Source organism: Monodelphis domestica, chromosome 3, assembly GCF_027887165.1.
Source record: "Monodelphis domestica isolate mMonDom1 chromosome 3, mMonDom1.pri, whole genome shotgun sequence".
Taxonomy (NCBI): Eukaryota; Metazoa; Chordata; class Mammalia; order Didelphimorphia; family Didelphidae; genus Monodelphis; species Monodelphis domestica.
Genome location: NC_077229.1, coordinates 136112805 through 136139328, shown reverse-complemented (window position 1 = coordinate 136139328; position 26524 = coordinate 136112805). Strand labels below are relative to the sequence as shown.

The window sequence follows — 26524 nt, the reverse complement described above, 5'->3', positions numbered from 1 at the left end:
TTGGCTTTAGTAAAAAGATGAAGGGAATTTTGTTAAGAGATTCAGGTATTTACTACAGCAAATATTATAATCTAATAGATCTGTGGTATCATCAGTCGGTTATATCCTCTGCTAGTGAAGATCACAGCCTTTTTAGTCCTTTTCATCCTTCATGATTCTTGTATCTTTTTATAAATCCCCTTTTGAGTAGCCATCCATTGTGCTAGAGAACTTTCTTAGTTCTTTTAACATCTGGTTGTTCCTTGTGTATCATTTGGGCTATTTAAAAAATATAACATGGGGGCAGTTGGGAGGCTCAATGGATTGAGAGCCAGGCCCAGAGATGGGAGGTCCTGGGTTCAAATCTGACCGCAGACACTTCCTAGCTGTGTGACCCTGGGCAAGTCACTTAACTTCCATCGCCTAGCCCTTACTGTTCTCCTGCCTTAGAACTGATACACAGTATTGATTCTAAAACGGAAGGTAAGGGCTTAAAAAATAAAAAGAATATAACATTAAATAGGATGCAGTTTAATTTTCAGAGCATTTCACCTAGTCATAGCTTTATATATCTAAATATGGAAGGGACCTCAGAGGGTACTTAGTACAAATCTCCACATTTTACAGATTAGAAAACTGAGACCCAGGAAGTTTGTGATTTGCTTTTAAAGGCAGAGTATAGAGAATTCTCTTTTGACCCATAATAGCTTACATTTGTGTAGCATTTTAATGGTTTTCACCCCCCCTAACATGTCTCTGAGAAAGGCATTTCATTATTACTGTTTATAGATGAGGAAACAGATTGACAAAGTTTAAGTCACTTGATTATAGTCATTCAACTAGAAAATATTGAAACTAGGATTTGAACTCTGGGCCTTTCTGTGCTTTTATTGCTACATGATTCTGTAACCAAGGCTCCAAATCATTATGTATTCAATTGGATACTTAAATTTGTGGAGATTAGAGTATCAACATCCACGAAGTATCATGTAGTGAATAGAGAGTTATCCCTGAAGCCAAGAAGACCTGGGAGAAAGTCCCACCTGACATAACCTGACAGTGTGACCCTGGGCAAATCACTTACCTTCTCAGGAACTCCCTAGGGTCTGGCTTATATTGGTAGAGGTCATTTCCTTGCCTAGATTAAGTCCCTACACTATTAAAATAGATCTAGTCCCAAGTATATCCATATCTACAGACTACAAGGCTGCAGTGCCTATCAGCCTAGCCTTACTGCTGACTCTCATCAGATAAAAATGAATTTGGCTGTGGCTGCTTGCTCTGGATGCTTTTTTTTTTTTTGGTCACATGCTGTATTAAAACTGGGTCTCAGTTTTCTAATCTGTAAAATGTATCTCAACTCATTAAGGACCCTCTTGTCCTAGATGTGGTCTAAAACAAATTAAACCTTGGCTATGGAATGTAATAGTAAATCATTTATTAAGCTTTTACTGTGTGTCAGGCTTTGGGCTAAGTGCTAGGAATGCAGATAGAAAAGCAAGACAGCCCTTGTGGTCAAGAAATTCACATTTTAATTCTTGAAGGTAACACACAAAGGAGGGTACAACTCCCTGGCAGATGGAAAAGCCAAGTTGGTACTTGGGGTCTGGAGCATAGGGATGATTGTTGGGGAGGAGATTCTAAGACTCAGGGCAAAAAGGGATTTAGGATTACCTCTGGTCATAAGGGAGGATTGAGGCCTGTAAGATTAGCAGTATATGGTGGGAACTAGGTTTTGGGATGGGAGAAGAGAAGGGTTCCCCTAGAACTACTACAACCAGTTGGAAAGCTGGAGGTGGAGATGAGGAAGGGCCTTGCTTCCCTACCATGCCTTTGTTCTTAGGTCACCTGTTTATGGACTGAGTATGACAGCTCCTGGGGTTGATCCGTATGACTAATCTTGAAACTTTAGAATAGATTATTTTTTTTAATAACTTGAATGTTAACTGTCACTATTTTAAATTTTAAAATGTGTGAAAATATGAGACATAGGATGTTAGGAAAAAATCTAATGAACTAAGTGAATAATTTTAATTTTTATACTCTGTATCACATTTTAAAATAATTAGATGCTAGGTTAGAAAAATGGTTTTGGTTAAAGGACATCATTTTAATTTTTTTCCTTAGAAAAATTAAATGAAATAAATTATGATGCTTCTTGTGTCTAGGATTCCAAACTAAGTGCATGTATAAACGAAATTAGGGTCTAATAAGTGTGTTAGAATGAAAAAGTAACAAGGAATTTATTGAGAGTGACCCAAGTTTCTTGAGTGTGTTCTTTGTTTTAAAACAGTAAGAATCTTTCCATTTTTCTTTCTCCTTTCTGTTTTTCTTTAGTACAAAGTACATTGAAGGAGTTGTGTTGAAACTGTTGGAGGAGGAGGATGTTGTGGTGGGAGTTCAGTACAAAGATAAAGAAACTGGAGACATCAAGGTGCGATGTATCAAAAACTTATTTATAAAGAAATTGTGGAAACTTTTTATTCTAGAAGGGAACTAATTTTTTTATACATTTCAGATTTTTATTTTCGTTTTCTTTAAACACTAGAGGGCACAAGAAAAGGGCAGATTAAGCATGCTAATTATATATCATCTGTATTTTTCCTTCTAAGATCACAAGGCTCAAAAAACTCTTAAAACAAAATTTTGGAGTGATAGCAAATATGAGATCAGAAACAGACTGTAATAGAGGAATTGCAGGGGGCTTGGGCAAGAAAAGAAGGGAAGGGCCAAGGAAAGAAAAAGTGAAAGAAGGAAGACTGAATAATTACAATTTAGAGTAATTAAAGTCTCTAGTAGAATAACACCATTAAGAGGTCCTAAAGTACTCTGTTGTTATTAGTTCCTTGGAAGGTGCTTCTTTTTAGTTCTACTGGTTGCCAAGTTACCTTTTTTTTTTCCCTGAGGGTTTTTGTTGTTCAATGAGAGATTTCTCAAGGTTCTTCCTACTCATTTTAGAGGAAATAAAAATATTTAAGCCCAAAGTCATTACAACAAAATACTTTTTAGGCCTAGACAGTGAGCCCATTGATTTAAAGCAATACTTTATAACAAAGTTTTTAGAGAAAAGAATTGTGAAATTTCCTTGAAATTTTTGACAAAATTTGACCTTTTATCTCTCAGTAATTCTAAGATCACCAATCTCTGTCTTAAGATGTTAATGGTTTAAATGTTGCAGTTGTAGAAAACAGGATACCCCTTGCCTTTGGATTCCAAGATGAATTGATAGGGTAAATACTTAGAAAAGAAAAATAGCAGTTCCTTTTAGCTAGACAAAACATTTTGATAGTAATATTTTTTTAGATTATGAAAACTACATGTAAAATATACATATATAAATATTCACATTTTAATTTTAAACATTTTTACTATACATTTGGTATAGTAAATTTGTATAGTACATTTGGCTTTAGTGATAAATATTCTTTATATTTTAGGAACTCCGTGCACCATTGACAGTTGTTGCAGATGGGCTTTTCTCCAAGTTCAGGAAAAATTTGGTCTCCAATAAAGTGTCGATCACATCCCATTTTGTTGGCTTCCTTATGAAGGTACTGTAAGATTATGTAAGTAAAACCGTGTATGAAGAAATAATACTAGTTTGAAGTTTTAGAAAATAATTAAAAGATCTTTTTCTCCCCCTCAGGATGCACCACAATTTAAAGCAAATTTTGCTGAACTCATTTTAGCAGATCCTAGTCCAGTGCTCATCTACCAGATTTCATCCAATGAAACTCGGGTTCTTGTTGATATCCGTGGAGAAATGCCAAGAGATTTAAGAGATTATATGATAGAGAAAGTTTATCCACAGTTGCCTGGTAAGAAAAAGATCTTTCTCTTATTACTGTTTGGCAATAACATCTCAGGAAAACCACCAAAGATTCTATGAATATCTGCCATGTTTATCATTGGGTTTTTCCACTTCTTTGGTTTCATTTCTTGTTCTACTTGTGTATAAACAATGCTAAACACATGGGCAAATAGTGAGAGATTGGTTAAGATGTTTCATAATTTTGTTGAAACCTGTAACTTAAAACTAGTTCAAGTAATCAGAGGAAAATTTGCAATGAAAATGGTTTCTAGGTGCTAACAAGTAGTCCTATTATAATTGTCATTTTCATTTGTTCTTAATTCTCTGACTTATTACTGGTACCATTATTGAAGTTATGAGGCATGCATGGTATTCAAAGTTATGTAGTTTTCATTCTCTATGCATTTCTACATATATATGTACATATAGACTTTAAAAAATCTTATTTTTTAATTAATAAGAATCTATCTTTTTTCCTCACTCCCCTCCCCCATCTCTCCACAACTGCAGAGAAAAATAAAAACCTAAAATATGCAGACTGTAAGGATGATATTAGAAAATAAGTATTGTTTTAGTAGTTTAGGGATAAAAAGTAGAGTGGCCGGCTTGAGAAAGAATTGGAGTTTGAAGTAGAGCTGAGAGAGCATGGTAATTTCAGATGTTGACAGTTATAACCATTTTTCTGTGTCAGTTACTCTCTCTGGCAGTTGGGAGTTGCTCTCTGGCAGTTGGCAGAGATACACATTCAGAGACTTGATCTCAGGGCTGGAGGAGGTAACAGCTTTGCCTCTCTGTCTGAGGGAAAGATCTGAAGGAGCTCAAGGTTTTCCTTTCCCAACTTGAGAAACACTATTGAATATCAATTGTAGTTTTTATAGATTTATTTAACTCTGAGAAGACCAAAGAAAAACTTGTCTTTGGTTTGGACTCTTAGTCTGTTAAGGCTCAGAATCCTAATGTGATTCTTGTTGAGACTCAACCAGCTAGCCTTTGCTATTTTATAATTTGAAGGTGAATTTAAGAATTATAAGGATAATAGTGATAGTTTTTATTTAGATAGTATAAATTTGGGTTAGTTGGATCAGGGAGGAGTAATATAGCCTGTGAAACACAGGAGAAGTGGTTCCTTGTGGAACCAGGGAGTTTTATTTGAGTGAAGTTAGAATCCCTTAGAATTAGAAATTCTTTTTTTATCCTTATATATTTCAATAAATATTTTATTTTTATTATAAGAGTCTCTTTGTGCCTAGCCCTAAAGGGAAGTTCACATTTGATCTTCACTTCATCACTGAAGATACTTTATCAAAAGTATCTGAACAGTTTTGAACTAGTATTGGCAAGTTTTGCCATCTATCAATTTTTTTTTTATTTTAATTTTAATTTTCAAACATTGTTCCTTGGTTACAAAAATCATTTTATTTCCCTCCCTCCCCTCCCCCACCCATCTCATAGCCAAATTGCCGTTTGACTGGGTATCGCCTGTGTTCTTGATCAGAACCTCTTTCCATGTTGTTGGTATTTGCAATAGGATGTTCATTTGGAGTCTTATTTCCCCATTCATATCCCCTTTGACCCATGTCATTAAGCAGTAGTTTTTCTTTAGTGTTTTTACTGCCACAGTTTTTCCTCTGGATGTGGATAGTGTTTTTTCTCCTGTACCCCTCTAGGTTGTTCAGGGTCATTGCATTACCACCAATGGAGGAATCCATTACCTTTGATTGTACTACAATGTATCAGTCTCTGTGTACAATGCTCTCCTGGTTCTGCTTCGCCATCTATCTATTTTTATAACTTGCCATTTATTATTGTTACCATACTTAAGCAAAAAAAGTTCCTACATTAACCATATTAAAAAAATATGCATTCCACACCCTAAATCTATCACTTCTCTTTCAGGAGATGGGGAGCATACTTCATCTTAAGACTTCTAGATGATCTGAGTTCTTAAATCTTTCATAATTAAGTTGTCTTTACCATGTTGCAATTACTTAAGTTGTTACCCTCATCTTACTTATTTCACTACATCAATGCATTAGAAGTCTTCCCAGGAATTTCTGAACCTGCCCATTTAATAATTTCCTTCTGTATAATATTAATCCATTACTATTCCATACATTCCATGGTATATACAATAATTTGTTCAGCCATTCCCCAATTAAAACTCCCTTACTTGCCAGAACTCTACTACCCTTAAAAAAAAAAAAGAGTTGCTACATGTGATACCCAGTGGAATCACGCGTCGGCTATGGGGGGTGTGGGGGAGGAAAAGAAAATGATCTTTGTCTTTAATGAATAATGCATGGAAATGGTCAAATAAAATATTATTAAAAAAAAGAAAAAAGAGAAAAAAAGAATGTAAGTCATACATGTAAAAAAAAAACTTAAAGTACATGGAACCATATACTGTGCAATAATACTGTAAACATAAAAGGAAGTTTGGTTGTGAAGGGCTTGAAGTGTCAAGTTGAAAAGTTTGTATTTTATCTGATGGTCAAGAGAGAGCTATTGAAGGCTTTTGATTAGAGGATAATATGAACAAAGTGCTTAAGTTATATTATTTTGGCAGCTATTTGGAAAAAGGATTGGAGGAGAGAGACTATTAGGGGAATGATGATAATGATAAATTGCTTCTGCAGCAGCACCACAACAAACAATTGATATAATAATAGCATTTATATAATACCTACTGTGGGCTAGGTACTGTGCTAGGCACTTTACAAGTATCATCTCATTTGAACCTCACAACAGTACTGGGTAGAAGGTGCTATTATTATGCCTATTATGCAATAGAAAATTAGTGCATATTAGGGTCAGCATTATTTATTGTTATTTTAATTGACTATTGAATCTTTAGGGATCATGGTTTCTTAACCTATGTCAACAACCATAATTAGTTTGTTTTTATGCTTGTTTTGGTGAATTTTAAGAAATCAGGTGTATATAAGACAATGTCTAATTTTCCATCTTTTTTCCCCTTTATTTTATTCCAATAACAAATTCACTCAAAGGTTTTCCAAAGTTACATGATTCATGTTGTCTCCCTCCCCTCTTCCCTTCCCACTCCTGGAGCTGACAAGCAATTCTTCTGGATTATACACATGTTATTATGTTACCACTCAAAACTTATTTCCGTATTATTCATTTTTGTGTATACCCAAATAAACAAGTGACAAATCATGTTTTCATCTACATTTCTACTCCAACTATTCTTTCTCTAGAAGTGGATAGCATTCTTTTTCATAAGTGCCTTAGAATTGTCCTGGATCATTGCATTTCTATTAATAATAAAGTCTATTACATTTGATCATCTTAAAAAAAAAAAGAGTTGCTATAAACATTTTTCAACATATAAGTTTAGCAGCTAGGTGATAAGAGTGTGGGCCTGGGGTCAGGAAGACTTGAGTTAAAAATGTGGTCTCAGATACTAGCTGTGTGATCCTGGGCAGGTCTCTTAATCCTGTTTGCCTCAGTTTCCTCATCTGTAAAATGAGGTGGAGAATGAAGTGGCAAACCACTCTAATATCTTTGTCAACAAAACCCCAAATAGGATCATGAAGAATCAGATGTGACTGAAGTGACTAAACAACATATGAATTTTTCCCTACTTTCCTTGATGACTTTGGGGTTGAAGGTCTTGTAGTAATATTATAGATCAAAGGGTATACATAGTTTAGTCCATTTTCCCACAGCCCTTCCTGCTTTTCCAGGATTTTTTTCAGCTTTGTCCATTTGATGAGTGTGAGGTGGAACTGTAGAGTTGTTTTTGTCTACATTTCTCTAATTACTAGTGATTTGGAACATTCTTTCTTATACCTATTGATATCTTCAGTTTCTTCCTTGGAAAATTTCCTATTCCTATTCTTTTTCCACTTAGTAATTGGGGAATAATCTTTATTCCTACACATTTGAATAATTTTCTTATAGATCTTATAAATGAGACCCTTATAAGAGAAACTTGGTGCAACTAGTTTTCTTAGTTATTTGCTTCTCTTTTCAATTTTAGTTGTATAGGTATTATTTATGCAAAACTTCTTAATTTTATATAATTAGAATTGTCCCTTTTGTCTTTTGTGATCCTTTCTATCATGAACTTTTCCTCATCCAGAAATCTGAAAGGTTAATTTATTCCTTGCTCCTCTCATTCATTTTCATTTATGAATCACTGAGTGGATTACCATGAATGAGGTGGTGAAATTATAGTTTCATAAGATTCATGTTTTATGGGAAGGATTCTTGAACTTATGTGGGTGTTACCTTTTTCTTCATTTGGCTTTCATAATTCTCATGCTGAGTTAATGCACATACAGAAAAAAAGGATTTTCTTAAAAATAGGATCAGAATTATAAAATCTGATGTTGTCATTAAGGATTGCTTAGGTTACTCCTCCGTTTTATAGATGAGGAAAATGAAACCCAGAGAAGTTTGTAATTTTAAAAGTCAGTCATTTATCATTTATTAAGGAAATACAAATAGAAATAAAGATAGTCCTTGCTTGCAAGGAGCTTACATTCTAATGGGGAAAGACAACTTATAAAAGGAAGCTGAAAGAGAAGGCACAAAGGGGGTGTTAAATGGGATGACCCATTCAATCAAAGATTCTAGTGGCAGAGGGTACTTCCCATATGTGAATTCCATGGCTAGAGTGTGAAGTGTGAAGATTCAGGACAGAGAAGAGGAGGGACAGAGTATAGCCTGGAGAGGAAGGGGACCTGACTGGCTTGGGCAACATGTCTTACATAGAGATTCTGGGAGGAGGAGAGACCAGAGAATAGTGAGTAGAGAATTTGGTCTTCATTTGCATTTCATTATTCTTCTAAATTATGAGGCCTTTAATTCATTGTTTTCCTTTAAATTAAAAGTATTAATCTTTCTCATCTTCTTTGCTGGACTTTCATTTATGTTACTCCTGCCAACCATGGGTGTCCCACAGGGGTTTGTCATGGGCCTCTTTTTCTTCTTCCTCAATGCTTTTTCTCTTTAGGATTTCATTAGCTCCAGTGAATAAAATTGTCATCTATTCCAATGATTCTCAGATCTACTTATCCAACTCTAACCTTTCTACTCATCTCCAGTCTCACAACTCTAAATGCGTGTTAGATATATTGAAGGGGATGTCCAGTAAACATCTGCATATCCAAAACTGAATTCATTATCTTTCTCTCCAAACCCTTCCCCTTCCAAACTTACTACTCTCAAGGGCACCATAATCCTCTCATCCCCCTAGTCTCACCACCTAGGGCTCAACCCTGACTCCTTACTTATCCCTTATATTCAACTAGTAGCCAGATACTATTGATTTTACTTTAGCACCATCTCTCAAATACTCCCCTTCTTTGAAGATATGGCTACCATTTTGATATATATATAGGCCCTTGTCACTTCACACCTGGACTACTGCAATAGCATGCCAGTTGTTCTGCTTGTCTTTAATATTCAGGACATATTTTTAGAGGATCTTACTACTTTTGAATTGGACTCAATTGCTTGCCCTTGCTTCTGTCTCTTACGTGTCTTTTAAAAAAATCTAAATTCATTTGAATTCCTGATAGCCACATCAGTCTCTTTAGACTTTTACCCATTTGTCAATATAATCAATTGCCATTGTTTCAGTGTAATAATATTCTAATACATTTATTTGCCATAATTTGCTCAGCTATTTCCCAGTTGGGTAGGCATTCTCTTAGTTTCCATTTCTTTTCCATTACAAAAAGTGCTAATATAAGAATTATAGTACATATAAATCTTTTTCTTCTTTGGTCTCTTAGGGGGGGTATAAGTTAAATGGTAGTATATCCTAGGTCAAAACATTATGAACAGTTTAGTGCCTTTTTAAATATAATTCTAAATTACTTTCCAGAATAACTGGGCAAGTTCTGAACTTGGGTACCCTCTTTTCACATACCATGTATTAATTCTTTCTACTATGCTTATACCCTATGTTAGCTCTACCAATTGTCTTCTTTTTTTTGGTAATTCCTTGGCAATCTGATGGATATAAACTAGAATCTCAGAGTTGCCTTAATTTACATTTCTCTAATTTTTAGGATTGGAGAGCATTTTTTCATATATTTGTTGGTAATTTATTGTTTTTTAATTTTAAAAAATATTTTCCATGGTTACATGATTCTTGTTTTCTCCCTTTCTTCTATTCTTCCCTTCCCAGAGATGACAAGCACTTTTACTGGGTTATACATATATTATCACTCAAATTCTATTTCCATATTATTTATTTTTGTAATAGAGTAGTTTTTAAAAATCAAAACCCCAAATCATATACCCATATAAACAAGTGATATGTCATGTTTTCTTCTGGATTTCTACTCCTACAGTTCTTTTTACAGATAGGGATAGTGTTCTTCCTCATAAGTCCCTCAGTGTTGTGATCATTGTATTACGTTTAGTAGCAAAGTCAATCACATTGGTTCTGCTTATTTTACTCTGCATCAGTTTATGAAGGTCTTTCCAGTTCTTATAGAAATCAAGCAGTTCATCATTCCTTGTAGCACAATAGTATTCCATCACCATCATATATCACAATTTGTTCAGCCATTCCCCAATTGAGGGACAAACCCTCATTTTCCAATTTTTTGCTACCACAAAAAGTGCAGCTATAAATATTTTTGTACAAACAAAGCCTTGCCCGTTTAAAAAAAAAATCTCTTTGGTATACAAACCTAGTAGTACTGGACTAAAGGGCATGCATTCTTTCAAAGACTTTTGGGCATAATTCCAAATTGCCTTCCAGAACGGTTGGATCAATTCACAACTGCATCAGCAATGCATTAGTGTCCCAATTTTGCCACATCCTCTCTAACATTGATTATTTTCCTTTATTGTCCTATTGGCCACTCTTTTAGGTATAAGGTGGCATCTCAGAGTTGTTTTGATTTGCATTTCTGCAATCAGGAGGGATTTAGAACATTTTTTAATATGATTATTGATAGTTTTGATTTCTTCATCTGAAAACTGCCTATTCATATCCCTGATATAAGAATTTGTCGATTGGGGAATGATTGATTTCTTATTAATTTGACTTAATTCTTTGTATATTTGAGAGATTAGTCAGAGAACTTTGAAAAATTTTCCCCCAGTTTGTTGCTTCCCTTCTAATTTTGGTTGCATTAGTTTTGTTTGTACCCTTTAAAATTTAATGTAATAAAGTTATTCATTTTATATCTTGTAATCTCTATTTCTTGGTGGGTCTTGAATTTTTTCCTTCTCCATAGATCCTGAGAAGAATACTATTCCATGTTCACCTAATTTACTTATAATATCACTCTTTATGTTTAAATCATATACCCATTTTGAATTTATCTTGGAATAGGTTGTGAGATATTGATATAAACCTAATTTTTGCCATCCTGTTTTCCAATTTTCCCAGCAGTTTTTGTCAAATAGAGGATTTTTTTCCATAAAGCTAGAGTCTTTGGGTTTATGGAACACAAGATAGTTGAGGTTATTTACTCTTAGTCTATTCCATTGATCTTCTGTCTCTTAGCCAGTACCAGATTGTTTTGATGATCACTGTTTTATAGGACAGATTAAGATCTAGGAATGCTAGGTCACCAGCATTCACACTTTGTTTCATTAGTTCCCTTGATATTTTTGATCTTTTGTTCTTCCAGATGAATTTTGTTATTATTTTTTCTAATTCTCTAAACATTTTTTGGTAGTTTGATAGGTATGGCATTGAATAACTAAATTAATATAGGTAGGATTGTCATTTTTATTATATTAACTTATCCTACCCATGAACAATTAATGTTTTTCCAATTGTTTAGATCTAGTTTTATTTGTGTGGAAAGTGTTTTGTAGTTGTGTTCATATAATTCCTGTATTTGGGCAGATAGATTCTTAAATATTTTATATTGTCTAGAATGATTTTAAATGGAGTTTCTCTTTCTAATCCTTGCTTCTGATTTTTGTTGGAAATATATAGAAATGCTGATGATTTATGTGGATTTATTTTGTATCTTGCAACTTTTCTAAAGTTATTATTTCCACTAGCTTTTTACCATCATATCCTCTGCAAAAAGTGATAGTTTGTTTTCCTCATTGCCTACTTTAATCCCTTCAATTTCCTTTTCTTCTCTAATTGCCACTAATGCATTTCTAGTACAATATATAAGAATTTAAAAAATTTAGATTTTATGCTAAATATGAAAGTGCTAAAGTAATATTGTGGTTGCCAATTTAAAAAATTAACTCTTAAGTCATGAATCTGTTAGCCACTCTTAACAATTCAGTTTAATAGAGATATAGTGAAAGAGAAATGTAGGAAGGAAGTAGAAAGTATTGCCAAGCTAGGTACCCTATAATTTCTGTTCAAAGAAGTCCAGCTCACCAAATGGCAAGGGCTCTCAAGTCCCAATCTCCATGTGGAGTTGTGATAGTCTCTTAAGCTAGGAGTTCTGGTGGTATCTTCAGCAAGGCTTCCACCAACACAGCCTCCTCCAGGAAAGGAAGGCTTCTCTGGAATTAATCTCGCCAGAAGCCAGGAAAGGAAGGCCAGCTACTCACCCAGAAAGCTGATGTAGGATCCCAGGGAGAGAGTCTCCTCCTTCAGTCCAGCTCATTGAAACGGAGTATCCAAAGATGAACTCCAAAGGAGAAGTAGTTCAAAGGAGAAGTCTCTTGGACAGGACATTCAAGATTTTTTATAGTCTTTTTTCCATGTCACTTCCTGTCCCTTCTCCACTTTAAGGGAACCAATCTCAGTTTTTTAATTTGCCTAGCACTGCCCAGGATCAGGGCAGTGACTTGTGAACTCTCATACTTAGAGACTGGTAAGGTACTAAGGAGGGGTACTTAAGTTTTTTATTGATTAACTTAAAAATAGGCAAGGGGAGAGTTAATCCTATCTTCACAAATATTAAATAAAAGAGGTGATAATGGGCATCCTTGCTTCACTCCTGATCTTATTGGGAAGGCTTTTAATTTATCCTTATTGCAGATGATACCTGCTGATGATTTAAAATAAATACTACTTATTATTTTAAGGAAAAGCCCCCTTATTCCTATATTTTCTTGTGTTTTCAGTAGGAGTGGGTGTTGTATTTTGTCAAAGGCTTTTTCTGAATCTGTTGAGATAATCATGTGATTTCTGTTCATTTGATTATTGATATGGTTAAATATGCAGGTAGTTTTCCTAATATTAAACCATCCTTGCATTCCTGGTATAAATCCCACCCGGTCATAATGAATAATACTTGTGATAATTTGCTGTAGTCTCTTTGCTAGTATTTTATTGAAGATTTTTGTATCTATGTTCATTAAGGAGATTGGTCTGTAGTTTTCTTTCTCTGTTTTGGTCTACCTGGATTAGGTATCAGTGCCATATCTGTGTCATAAAAAGAATTTGGCAAGACTTCTTTGCTTATTTTGTCAAATAGTTTCTATGGGATTGGGATTAGTTGTTCTTTAAATGTTTGATCGAATTTACTTGTGAATCCATCTGGCCCTGGGGAATTTTTCCTGGGGAGTTCATTGATGGCTTGTTCAATTTCTTTTTCTGAGATGGAAAGATTTAAGTGTTCTATTTCCTCTTTTGTTATTCTAGATAATTTTTATTTTTGTAAATATTCATCCATTTCACCCAGATTGTCATATTTATTGTGATATAATTGGGCAAAATAGCTCCTAATAATTGCCTTAATTTTCTCTTCATTAGAGGTGAAATCCCTCTTTTTATTTTTGATACTGGTGATTTGATTCTCATTTCTTTTTTTAAAATTAGATTAAAAAATACATTATTTTATTTGTTTTTTTTTTCCTTCCGAGAATTGACTCCTAGGCTAATTTTTTGTTCAGTAGTTCTTTTACTTTCAATTTTATTAATTTATCCTTTAATTATTAGGATCCAACTTAGTCTTTATCTGGGGATTTTTAATTTGTTCTTTTTCTAGGATTTTTTTAGTCACATGTTCAATTTGTTTATCTCCTCTTTCTCTATTTTCTTGATATAGGTGTTCAGGGATATAAGTTTTCCCGAATACAGCTTTGGACACTATACATTTTGATATGTTGTTTCTTCATTGTCATTCTCTTCAATGAAATCAGTAATTGTTTCTATGATTTGTTCTTTAACACACCAATTTTGAAGAATTAGATTTTTTAGTTTCCAATTATTTTTTAGTTTGCCTCTCCATGAACCCTTACTAATTATAATTTTTATCACATTATGATCTGAAAAAGTTGTATTTATTATTTCTGCTTTCCTGCATTTGTTGTGATATTTTTTAAAAAACCCTTATCTTCTGTCTTAGAACCAATGGTTCTAAGGCAGAAGAGTGGTAAGGACTAGGCAATGGGGGTCAAGTGACTTGCCCAGGGTCACACACAGCTGGGAAGTGTCTAAAGCTAGATTTGAACCTAGGACCTCCCATCTCTAAATCCACTGAGTTACCCAGCTGCCCCCTGTTTGTGATGTTTTTATGCCCTAGTACATAGTTAATCTTTGTATATGTACCATGTGCTACTGAAAAGAAGTTATATTCCTTTTTATCTCTATTAAGTTTTCTCCAGATATTTATTAACTTAAATTTTTCTAAAATTTCATTCATTTCCCTTACTTCTTTCTTATTTTATTTTATTTTTTGTTTTGATTTATTTAGATTTGATAGGGGAAGGTTGAGGTCCCTCACTAATATAGTTTTATTAACTATTTCCTCCTTAAGCTCCTTAAGTTTCTTCTTAAAAAATCTGGATGCTATACCATTTGGTGTATATATGTTTAGTATTGATATTACTTTATTATTTATAGTACTTTTTAGCAAGATGTGATTTCCTTCCTTATCTACTTTGGTCAGATCTATTTTTGCTTTAGCTTTGTCTGAGATCATGATTGATATTTCTGATTTTTTTATTTTAGATGTCGCATAATAAATTCTGCTCCAGCTTTACTTTTAATCTGTGTGTATCATCTTGCTTCAAATGTATTTCTTGTAAACAACATATGGTAGGATTCTGATTTTTAATCCACTCTGCTATCTGCTTCCATTTTATGGGTGAGTTCATCCCATTCACATTCACAATAATGATTTCTAACTGTGTATTGGTCTCCCTCTTATTTTCACCTTTAGATCCTTCTCTTTCTCCTTTCACTCTGTTCGTCCACACCAATGTTTTGCTTTTTATCACCCCACCCCCCTCTACCACTTCCCCTCCTTCCAACTATGTCTCCCTTCCCTTGTCTAATTCCTCTTCTACTTTTCTGTAGGGTAAAGTAGAATGTGTACCCCATTGAGTATATTTGTTTTTCCTTCTCTGAGTCAGTTACGATGAGAGTAAAATTTAAGCATTGGCTATCACCACACTCATTTTTCCCTACACTGTAGTAATTGTTCATACCACTTTATATTTTATAATTTAGCCTATTTGATTGTTCCCTTCCTTTTTCTCTTATTGCAATCCTCTTTTTCACCCCTTGATTTTTTTTTTGCATATCATATCATAATCAGCATTTCCCCACTCTCTGACTAGGTATATTCCTTCTATCTGCTCTACTATTAAGAATAATGTTTGACTTTATCAAGTCCCTTAAATTTTCTCTTTTTATTTACCTTTTTTGTTTCTCTAGGATCTTATGTTTGGATTTCAGATTTTTTGTTTAGGTCTGGCTTATTCCTTAGGAATTCTTGGAAATCTTCTATCTTATTGAATGATTATTTTTTCCCCTGAAAGAATATACTCAGTTTTGTTGTATGGGTGACTCTGGGTTGTAAATCTAGATCTTTCGCCTTCTTGAATATCATATTCCATGCCTTTTGATCCTTTAATGTGGAAGCTGCTAAGTCCTGTGTGATCTTGATTGTAGCTCCATGGTATTTGGATTGTTTCTTTCTGGTTGTTTGCAGTATTTTCTCCTTGTTTTGGGGGCTCTTGAATTTAGCTGTTAAATTCCTGGAGGTTGTCATTTGAGGATTTCTTTCTGGAGATGATTTGTGGATTCTTATAATTTCTATTGTATTTTCTTCTTCAAGAATATCTGGGAAGTTTTCTCTGGTAATTTCTTGCATTATGATGTCCAAACTTTTTTATTGTTGTTCTTTTTTTTTTTATCATGGCTTTCAGGTTGTCTAATAATTTTTTTTAACCCGTACCTTCTATCTTGGAATCAATACTCTATATTGGTTCCATGGCAGAAAATGGTAAGGGCTAGGCAATGGGGGTCAAGTGACTTGCTCAGGGTCACACAGCTAGGATGTGTCTGAGGCCAGATTTGAACCCAAGACCTCCCATCTCTGGGCCTGACTCTTAAATTATGAAATCATTAGTTTCTAGTTGCCAAATTCTAATTTTTAAGAATTGATTTCCCTCTGCCAGCTTTTGAGCCTCCTTTTTCATTTGGTCCATTTTTTCTTGCATTTCTTTCATTTCTCTTCTACATTTTTCCTCTGCCTTTCTTAATTGTTTTTTGAAATCCTCTTTGAGCTCTTCCAGAATTTATGTCCAGTTTGCATGTATTAGCTTTACTTTCATTGTTTCATTCAGTGTCTGTACTTTGCTCTTTGTCTCCATAAAAATTCTCTATAGTTAGGTGCTTTTTTGTTTTCTTCTCTGGGAGTTTAGGGTACATTCTTAAGCTTTAGTACTTCCTTGATGTCACCCTTCACTTTATTTCTGGCTTTCTACCAGTTTTAGTTCTATCAAGATGGTATAATGACCTGAGGGCTGGGAGCTCTGAGAGCCACCTCCCACTGCTAATTCAGTTAACCCTTGAGACTGCTGATGTCTGAAATTCTCATCTGGATAGGTGCTTTTGGTCTCATTGGGGACTTGATTAGATCAGGCTCAGCTCAAATTCTAGCCTCAGGCTTAGGTGAAGCTTTTTGTCTTACTCCGGGCTTGATTAGGTCATGCACACAGCTGACTGCCCTGCCATTGAGCTTTTGATGAGAAGCTCAGGGGGCCTAACTTTGAGTCCACCAATTATCACAAACTGGGAGCTATGTCCTTGCCACAGGCCTAGACTGGGACTCTTGACCTTGCTCTGGGCCCACACAGATTAGGCTGTTTCAGCCCAGCTGGCCCTAGGATGGAATTCCAGACTTCACTCTCTGTTTGCTTGGAACCTCAAGGGGTGTGGGTTGGTTGAACCTCTATCTTCCCAGGCAGGGTCTCAGGGTCTGCACGTTGGCTTGGGCTCAGGTTCAGAACCTGGCACAGCAGATGTGGGATATGTGTGTGTGTGTGTGTGTGTGTGTGTGTGTCTCAGTCTCAGTGTCTCATTCTTGGCTCCCTTCCTTGCCGTAGCCTCCTATTATCTGTGCTCCCTTCTCAGCCAGTGCCCCAGATGTTCTCTGCCTACCTTTTAGGTTTTTCTCTTCTTAAAAGTTGCTTCACTCTGTCTCCTTTTTAATTATTTTACTCCTACATTCATTTTGTTGTGTTATTTTAAGACTGGTTGGAGGTGAATTCTCATGGTGGTTTTGAGCTTCCTTACTTCTACTCTGTCATCTTGGCTCTTGTCAGTAATTTAGATTTCTTCTTTTGATAACTTCCTATTCATATACTTTTACTATTTATCTATTACAGAATGGCCCTTTTCTTATTCATTTGAATCAAGTTCCATATTTGCATATATTCACACATATTTGTAAGTAGATATAAAAGTATATATGCATCTTAGATCTTTCTCTAATTTTAGAACTTAGAATTAAATTCTAATTTTAATTTCCTCAAATTTCTCATTTAACTGCATTTTTATTATATTAAACTTTTCAATTTTATATAATAAAAATTGTTCATTTTGTCTTTTGGGTATTTTTAATCTCTCATTTAGCCATGAATTTTTCTTTTATTCCTAGTTATGATAGGTATTTGCCTTCCTTTTCCCTCTAATTTGTTTATAGAGTGACTTCATGTTTCTTTGTCATGCATTCATTTGTTTATAAATCCATCTGGTCCTGACTGTTTTTTATAAGTTTAGCTCATGTTCATGGTCGTTAATAAGATATTTCTGTCTGTCCTCTCCTCTTACACTTTTCTTCGTCTCATGTTTCCATCTTAGGAAGATTTTGATAAAGGAGTGATGTAGGCTACTTCCTCTTCCCTTCCCCTTGCCCAGACCTCAGTCACACATTCTTAGTATTTTGCTCTTTTTTAAACTTCACTTCATGATCCATTCTCCAACATTAGAATTTGTCTTGCTTGAGACTAACCCTTTTCTGAGTCTAGCCGTCCTCTTATTCTACCTTCTTTCTCCTAATTCTTTCCTGTTTCCCTTTTAAGTTGAATGTATTTTTACACCAAACCCATTGTATATGTTTTTTTCTCTCCTTCTTTGGTTTAAATGAGTGTTTCAAATGATAACTGCTCATTCCACCCATCTTCTATGTTTTTAGTCTTCTTGCACACCTCTGTTATATGAGATAATAAATTCAATCCTCTTCCTTCCCCTTTCTGCCCTAGTGTATTACTTTTTCTGTCCCTTTTTCATTCTTAAGATCATTAGACATAATCCAGGACTTCCTGGGCCCTCTGTTTTTATTTAATTTCTCCTGTGACTTTTGATGACAGGTTTGGAGAAGATACTTGTCTCTTTCCTTATTAAGATATATTCATTCATGAAATATTTCATTCTTGCATAATTCCAACTATTTCAACTATGTATTTGTTGCTTTGTGTTTTTCTTGACTCTACTAAGTACTGACCATTTCATCAGTAATGCTTGAAATTCTTTTGTTTCAATAAAGCTCCATGCTTTTCCCCTGTAGGATTATATTGTTTCATTATGTATATATGTGTATCTTTTGCCTTCTAGAATATTGTATTTCCAGCTCTTCTCTTTTTTTGTAGTGACAGCTGTTGCATAATTTCCAACCACAGGCATGCAAATGATAAACAAAGTCTCCAAGTCATAAAGAAAGATAGGTTTATGGGAGAGAGGAAGGTCCCACAGCAAAGCTGGACCTGTGGTCAAGAGTAGAAGGACCCTGGCCACTGTGAGATGACTTCTTTTATCACCAAGGAATATCACAACTTTTATACCAGAACAAAAATAATCCAAGACACTGATAAAAATAGAAAGATGTAGAGTGGTTGAAGTAATCAGGAAATACTTCTCATTGGTATTAGAAGTCACTTGACAGACAAGGGGAGAATGGGGGAGCCTGAACCCTACTTTCTAAGCCTGACGATGTCAAAGATGATGTATACTAAGGTGACCAGGGAAAGGAGGAGGTGCCAGGCCTAAAAGTGGGACAAAAGCCTGATGATGCATGCTAGGGTGAAGGGGTGTCATCAGGGTGTTGCCAGGCTTTTAACTGAGGCAAACCTCTATGCTGACTGCAAGAATTAAAATTGGGTTTGACTCAATATGAGCATTATAAAAGTGAGATTGTGGTCGCTGTTTATAAAATATTAGCCCTTAAGTCAGAAATGACTGTTTAGCAGCTTTTATTTACAAGGTAGAGATATTAAAAATGGGAAATATAGGAAGGAGACAGAGCCTTGTCTAGCCTACTGGCCTAAGTGCTGCTCTGGTGAAGTCCGGTTCAGCCCATGGCAGGGGCTTCCCAAAGTCCTGATCTCCAAATGGAAATCCCTGTGGCATCTTCAGTCAGAAATCCACCAACGCAAGCATCTTCCTTCAGACTGAGTCACTCACCCAGCAAGCCTCTCCAGTGTAGAAAGCTCCAGGCAAGGAGGAATCTAGGACGTGACCACATTCAAGAAGAGTCTCCCTTCAGCTCGGCTCACTGCAGCAGAGTGAATGAATCAGTCCTTGGACTTGGCTTTTTATCCCCCTTTTTCCATGTCACTTCCTGTCTCTTCGCCTTCTATAGGAGCCAATTGCAGTCTCTCAATTTGCCTAGCATTTCCAGGGAAGGGGGCTGGGGTGTGTGGGGAAGCAGTGCTTTTGTGGCCTTTGGGGGTGTGACTTGTGAGCTCTCTCTCTTACCTAGTGACTTACCAAATGCTAAGTAGGGCTCCTTCAAATTCTTGATTTGATTAAATTAAAGGTTGCTGATTGATTACATTTTAAAATGTATAATAAATAAACTAGGAGAGTTCAATTCTCTCTTCCCATGATGAAGGCCCAGTCATAAGTTCAAGGCCATAATTGCTGAGGGTACATGATATAGCAAAATTGAAGGGTGAGGCCTATACTAAAGCAGTTATTTACTTAATTCAACTTCAAGAAAAAACCTGTTAATATCATTGGAATCATCTTGGAATCACTCAAGTTGTTAAAGCTCTTAGTAGCTTGGCGGAGCTAGCGTAGGCTTTTGAGTTAGGACCCAGGTCTGAAAACTGATTGTTACCACTGGAAAACCATGGAAGTGCCTTGGGACACATGTTGGGATTAGATGACAACTCAAAGGAGCTGTAGTCTGAGCCTCTAAAAAGGTTTTTTTTAAATGCCATTAGTGCAGAATGCATGGGTTCTTCCCAGGTGATCAATGCTTTGTCATCCATTTTTTTTTTGGATTTTTGAAGCTTCGATTCTGAGGTTTTATTGTAGTTAGATTTAATCCTTCTTCTGGAGGCTATACAAGATACTTTGTAACAGTCATATATGGTTTAGAGAATTATTGGTAAGAAGACAGATCATTTGAAACCGAAATGTTTTAAAATGGTGTTAATATGATCTTTCTGTTTTATTGCAGATCACATAAGAGAACCGTTCCTAGAGGGAATTCAGAATGATCGCTTGAGGTCTATGCCTGCAAGTTTCCTTCCTCCTTCACCAGTAAACAAACGAGGTATGATTAATTAGTAAAAGAGATTTTAGAAAGTAGTCAGATGACTAAATGGGATATACTCCTTAAATGCCTGTTTATTTATGAAATTACTCAGAGGTATTAAAAAAATTAGGTACTGTTACACTGCATAACTCATTACCTCCAGAATTAGTTTAACATTCTTACATTACAGAGATCACAGAAGAAGCAGCAATGAGGAGTAAGAGAAAGCCTTGAGGATTCCGGCAGGGCCCTTCCATGCTGCGAACTTGGCCCATCTTCTCTAACCCCTTCTCCCTTTCTTCCTCTTCATTGCTAGTACTGCCTACTCTGCTTAGGGCAAAGGGAGAACCAGGAGTGGGTGACATCTTAGGGAGGGAACAGAGGGAATGGCAAGCAGTGATTGTGGATGTTCCTTTACATATGAAAGATGCATATTAATAAGCTGGGGATTCTAATAAAATGGAGGTGTAGGTTTAAGTTCCATAGGTTGCTTGTTTATATTTAAAAAACCTTCAGGGAAGGAGAATTGAGCTTAGACTCAGTCCAGGTTTATTCTGCTCTGGTTATTCAGGGGCAATTGATTTAAAATTTGTCAGTTATTTAAACAACTACTCTTAGTTGTTGTGCCATTGTTTTCCAAACTATTTCCTCTCCAGCTTTGATTATTTCTAATTAAATTTTGCTTTTAAAATTTCATCCTGGGGGCATCTGGATAGCTCAGTGGATTAAGAGCCAGGCCTAGAGATGGGAAGTTCTAGGTTCAAATGTGGCCTCAGACACTCCCTAACTGTGTGACCCTTGGCAAGTCACTTAACCCCCATTGCCTAGCCCTTACCACTCTTCTGCCTTGGAACAAATACACAGTATTGATTCCAAGATGGAAGATAAGGGTTTAAAAAATAAATAAAAATAAAATTTCACCCTATCTCACAATATTATTTACCTGCTATTATTAGAGCAAAGATTTGGAGAGAGACTTTATTTTTCCTTTTTTAGTATATGATAGATAGCTCGAATGTCCTATATTTATGAGACTTCTTTCAAAGAGTATTGGCGTTGTTGGAATCATTTGAAGATTCTTGATTGCTAAAGTGCTATTATTTTCAGTTCTAAAAACCTTTAATTGTAGAGCCCCTTTTATCCTGAGGCACAGGTTCCAACATGTAAAGACAGGCATATCCTTATGTTCCATAGTCTGATTGCATAGATGGGTTAATAAATAATAAATATAACTGAGTCAAAATACTCTAGTATTTTATGAGATGTTCTTATTAGTTTTCATTTACTAAAATACATTGTTGAATTTTAACAAAGGTCTTACTGTAATTTGTGCATTTGATTATAATTCTATACTGGATTAGTACATAATAATAAGCTGACTATAATATTCTTGAAGGTTCACCAGAGCAAATTTTCTTTTGTAATTATTTTTTCTTATTTTTTTTTCCTTCATGGTCTTTTTGTCTGTTTTTCAAACTAACAGTAGTTAATAAAAATGAACAGAATAGTGATGATGAAAGGATGTTACAAATGATCATTTCTTTATTTTTTGGGGCAGGTGTTCTTCTTTTGGGAGATGCCTATAATATACGACATCCTCTTACCGGTGGGGGAATGAGTGTTGTTTTCAATGATATAAAAATCTGGAGGAAGTTGCTGAAGAGCATCCCTGATCTTTATGATGAGAGAGCGCTTCTCCAGGTAAGACAGTTCATCATAGCCTTCAAGGAGTGTGTCTGTCCTGGGCCTCTGAAGGCATTCGGAATCATTGTGTGAGCCATGACAAAGGAGCTTCATGGTGCCCCAAAGCCCTACTCACTAATGCCTTGCAGCACGGAGGCAGTCACACGCGTAGGGCTTAGATGGGCTTCTTTGCCTGGTAACCATTAAGTCTTCAAGGCCTCTAATTTCTGTATTAGGGCACTGGGTTTTATGCTTTGTTGTATAGAACTCTTTCATCTAATTAAAGAATGTACATTCCAGCTTATGAGTTACTGAACCCCAGCTCTAGAGGTCACTGGGGCTGAATCTGTTGTGCCATTAGCTGGAGGTGAGCAAACCCTTGGTTTGGGGGAATTAGAAAAATCACTAGGAAAATTTACTTTTCTTCTTCATTCTTACATTATAAAAGACCCACTTTTTTTTTCTTTTTTTAGGCCCAAAATTCATTCTATCGGTCAAGAAGAAAATCTCATTCATTTGTTGTGAATGTTCTTGCTCAGGCTCTTTATGAATTATTTTCTGCCTCAGATGGTAAGTGAGGGATTACAATTGTAGAATGTTAGAAATGAAAGGGCCTTAGAGCTCTACCAAATGCCTCCTTTTATAGATGTATAAATAGAGATTAGCTGTTAAATGGCTTGTCCAAAGTTATATATAGTTAAGAAAAGGCAAAAGTCTTGGCCCCCAAGAAAGTGTGTTTTTTCCCCACATTGTACTTTAAATATAGCATAAGTCCTTTAGATGAGTATAGGAGAGATAAAGAAGTGTTATTCTCTAAATTTGATGTTATTGGCCAAATCTGTTATCCTAATATAAAATGGTTCTTTGTGGTTGTGATGAAAGAACAGACTCAAATAGAGGGCTCCTGCACCATGTTATTGCTGCCTTTTATCTGGGTAACCTTCTATGACTGTCCTCCCGAGGAACAGTGGAATGGAAGCTTCTTGAAGGCAAGGACTATTTTTAGCATTGTTGTATCTGAGTACTAAGTAGAGTGTCTTGCACACATTAGGCACTTGAAATTATTTGCTGATTTGAAAAAAGGAAATTTCTCCTTCAGAGTCTGAAGCCCTAGTTTCACTTTTTATCCTTCTCTTGGCATACCTTTCCCCCACCTTGTTGTTCCCCTGCAGGACATAAACATTTTATCTGCAGGGGGAAGGAATCTTTGAATATAGCTATGGATAGATTAGGTAAATTACAGATATTCTGTACTATAAATTTGTATAGGTTTATAGGTTTGGAACATTAGTCAATCTTATGCAGAAACTATAATTTTCACTGCCCTACCAGATGGTTGTTCCTTATTCTTGATCTCACAACTTTCTTTAATAGGTATTAACTCACTTTAAAGCTGTATATCTTCATTCTCTGTCTCTATATCCGCCTGTTTCTCCTCTCCTTTTCTTCTTATTTCTCTCATTTTTTCCCCTCTCTTCTCTTCTTTCTTTGCCCCTCCATGGAGAGTAGAGGTTTTTTTTTTCAGTTTAGACCCAATGTTAACTTCTCAGGTTCAAGTCAAAATTACTCGGAGCCTTGACTGTAGCCCCAGAAACTCTTCAGTCTATTTGCTATTCTGTTCTTCTTTTCACTGCTTTTCTGTGGCAATAATTCAACACCTTCCAGTCTACAGCTCATCTTGTTTTCTTCTCTGTCCTGGGGCCAGTGTTTTCTGACTATTTCCAAGTTTCTTTATATCTCCAATCTTTCCCCCTCAACTCCTCTAGTAGGGATGGCCAGACTTATATCTAAGACCATGGTCTTTCTCCACTTTCCAGAAAAGTCACATTTCCAGGTCTTGTCTTTCCTCAAAACTTCTCACATATAGACTAGCATATCTATCACTCAGTGTGTTTTCAATTTCTCTGTTGACAACAGGACGGGTTGCACCTCTTACCTAAGATTTTCTTACAGCATTTTAAGTACGAAATAAAGTCGACTTTGTGAATAATTCTTTACAGCAATTACATTCAAGATTTTGGAATGGAAGAGTTTGTTTTGATGAAAAGAATAGTAAAGGCCTTTTAAAAACTTGATTTTCATCAGCATAGTGAGGATTATAAAACTCGCAAGAAGAATGGATTAGGAAAACCGAGTCTAAGAATTTTTTTGCATCTACCAGTGTTGATTAAAATTAGATTATATTCTAATAAGTAACTGAGTCATCTTGAGCTTTTGAATATTAGTATTGAGTTGATCAATACATGACTATTTTGATTAAAGATAATTTTTAAATCACATTTTAGCATCTCTGCATCAGTTAAGAAGAGCCTGTTTTTTTTACTTCAAGCTTGGTGGAAACTGTATTTCTGGTCCAGTTGGATTGCTTTCTGTGTAAGTTGTATAACTTTAAACATAGCACACAAATTAATCAAACATTTTATGGTTAATTTGCCTAGATAGAAATGATCACTATGAATTAATGTCAGCTTTTCTTTGCTGATACTTTTGGACTCTGTTTTTGTTAATTAGCATTTTTTCATTAGAAGGTAGGCAAGAACAATTGAGAGAAAACTGTGAGCAGTTATTATGGTAGAGGTTTTAAATAAAACCTGTCACTAAGCTGGTTTTTGATTATCTGTGGCTTAATCCATTGATCTATTAATCCATACTGTCCATTCTGTTGTTACCATGGATAATGAAATGTTTTTAAAGTTAATTTTAATAAGGTGGGTAGAATACTGAAAACTAGTAGGCCTAGTTAAAGTGTAGGTATTTCTAAGAATATGTTCCTAAAAAAATTGGCTGGAAAATGAAACCATCAGCTCTTTTCACTGAATTAAAAGTTTATATGAAGTTGATATAGAAAAAGTTACCTTTAAGCTTCCATGCCACTTAGCTAGGGCCAAGTCTCCAGGAGTTTTACCCTCCATTTTGCTATCAAGGGTCACAGAACACATGTGATACCCAGTGGAATCATGCGCCGGCTATGGGAGAGGTGGTGGGAGGGGTGGGGGGAGGAAAAGAAAATGATTTTTGTTTCCATTGAATAATGTTTGGAAATGACCAAATAAAATAATGTTTAAAAAAAAGCAGCAAGATTCTTTGAATTAAGAAAATAGCTGTTTAAAAGATGTAGTCATAATTGGCATTCTGTTAGATTTTTTAAATGACCTTAAATTATGGTGTTTCTAATACGTATATATTTTTTTTTTTGTTATAGATTGTCACCTAATCCCATGACTCTCATTGGACATTTCTTTGCTGTTGCATTATATGCTGTTTACTTTTGTTTTAAGTCAGAACCCTGGATTACAAAACCACGAGCCTTCTTCAGTAGTGGTGCTGTCTTTTACAAAGCTTGCTGTGTCATATTTCCTCTCATTTATTCAGAAATTAAATACTTACATTAAAGTTAAGGGAAGACCATTGGAGAAGGAATGAATACACGAAACTTGCCAAGCCTTAAGAGACTTTTGGGATGACATGTACTACTGAATGCCATACTGTTACTAAAACAGAGACACATGGATCCAAGATGGGGATTAATTTGTTTTTGATCTTCTTTGTATGTAAACTGTTGTAAAGAAATGTTTTACTTTGTGATTAAAATGAAGACTGTTAGATATCTGAGAAATGCTTGTTAAATCACAAATCAGTTTGAAGTCCTAATAGTGAGAACATGTTTTCTTTTGGGATCCATTATGTTTCGTATGTGAAAAAGTTGGTGATGCAAATAAACTAAATGATCATTGAAATCTTATAGCTTTGCTTCTTTTTGGTGGTGTTTGTATCTAGTCTCAAGAAAATGACAAAATGTTGATCTTTTCCACAGATTCAAAACAGTGTAAAATTAGAGGTTCCTGAAACTCTTGTAGAAAAACATTGAAAAAAAAGGATGAGCAAGCAATTTTAGGATTAAACTGCAATCTTGTTCATCTAGTTTGGCTTTATTAACAACCCTTATTGATGTCAATCTTTCATTTTAAGAGAAAAGGTTGGAAAAATGGAAGAGATAAGTATTTGCAGACTTTTTCTTTCACTTGGTCATTGATTTTTATATCTGCTATATAATTGGGTAACCATAAATATGCTTTTAAACATATTTGATCCAATTGCTAATAATAACAGGGCAGTAGAGAGAACAGCCATGGATACTGTGACATCATCCTGGGCACTAGAGAGATGAAAATAATGTTGCAAGCTGGAAAAGAGGAACACAATGGCACACTGTGGGTAAAACTGAATTGATTTAGCAGTTTTGGAAGATAATTTAAAATTCTGTGAGAAAAGTTACTTTGGCTCCCATACCTTTTAGTCACAATTAGGCATTATTTCCAGGAGAGGAGGGCAGAATTTCAATGAGCAATTATTAAGTACT

The 26524-nt window shown here is 35.2% G+C and overlaps 1 protein-coding gene across 2 annotated transcripts in view; it reads left to right on the top strand.

The window, feature by feature from the left end:
* The window catches only part of SQLE (squalene epoxidase), a 47404-nt gene extending 21498 nt beyond the window's left edge, over positions 1-25906 (top strand). The window contains exons 4-11 of one of the 2 annotated variants that reach the window (XM_001381270.5): positions 2317-2413; positions 3417-3530; positions 3626-3797; positions 20404-20499; positions 22040-22182; positions 22638-22734; positions 24450-24537; positions 25367-25906. In XM_001381270.5, the coding sequence (XP_001381307.1) occupies positions 2317-2413; positions 3417-3530; positions 3626-3797; positions 20404-20499; positions 22040-22182; positions 22638-22734; positions 24450-24537; positions 25367-25556 (997 nt within the window). In that variant the 3' untranslated portion in view covers positions 25557-25906. The remainder of the gene's footprint in view (positions 1-2316; positions 2414-3416; positions 3531-3625; positions 3798-20403; positions 20500-22039; positions 22183-22637; positions 22735-24449; positions 24538-25366) is intronic. The other variant, XM_007488311.3, reaches the window with a different exon arrangement.
* Positions 25907-26524: the final 618 nt, after the last annotated feature.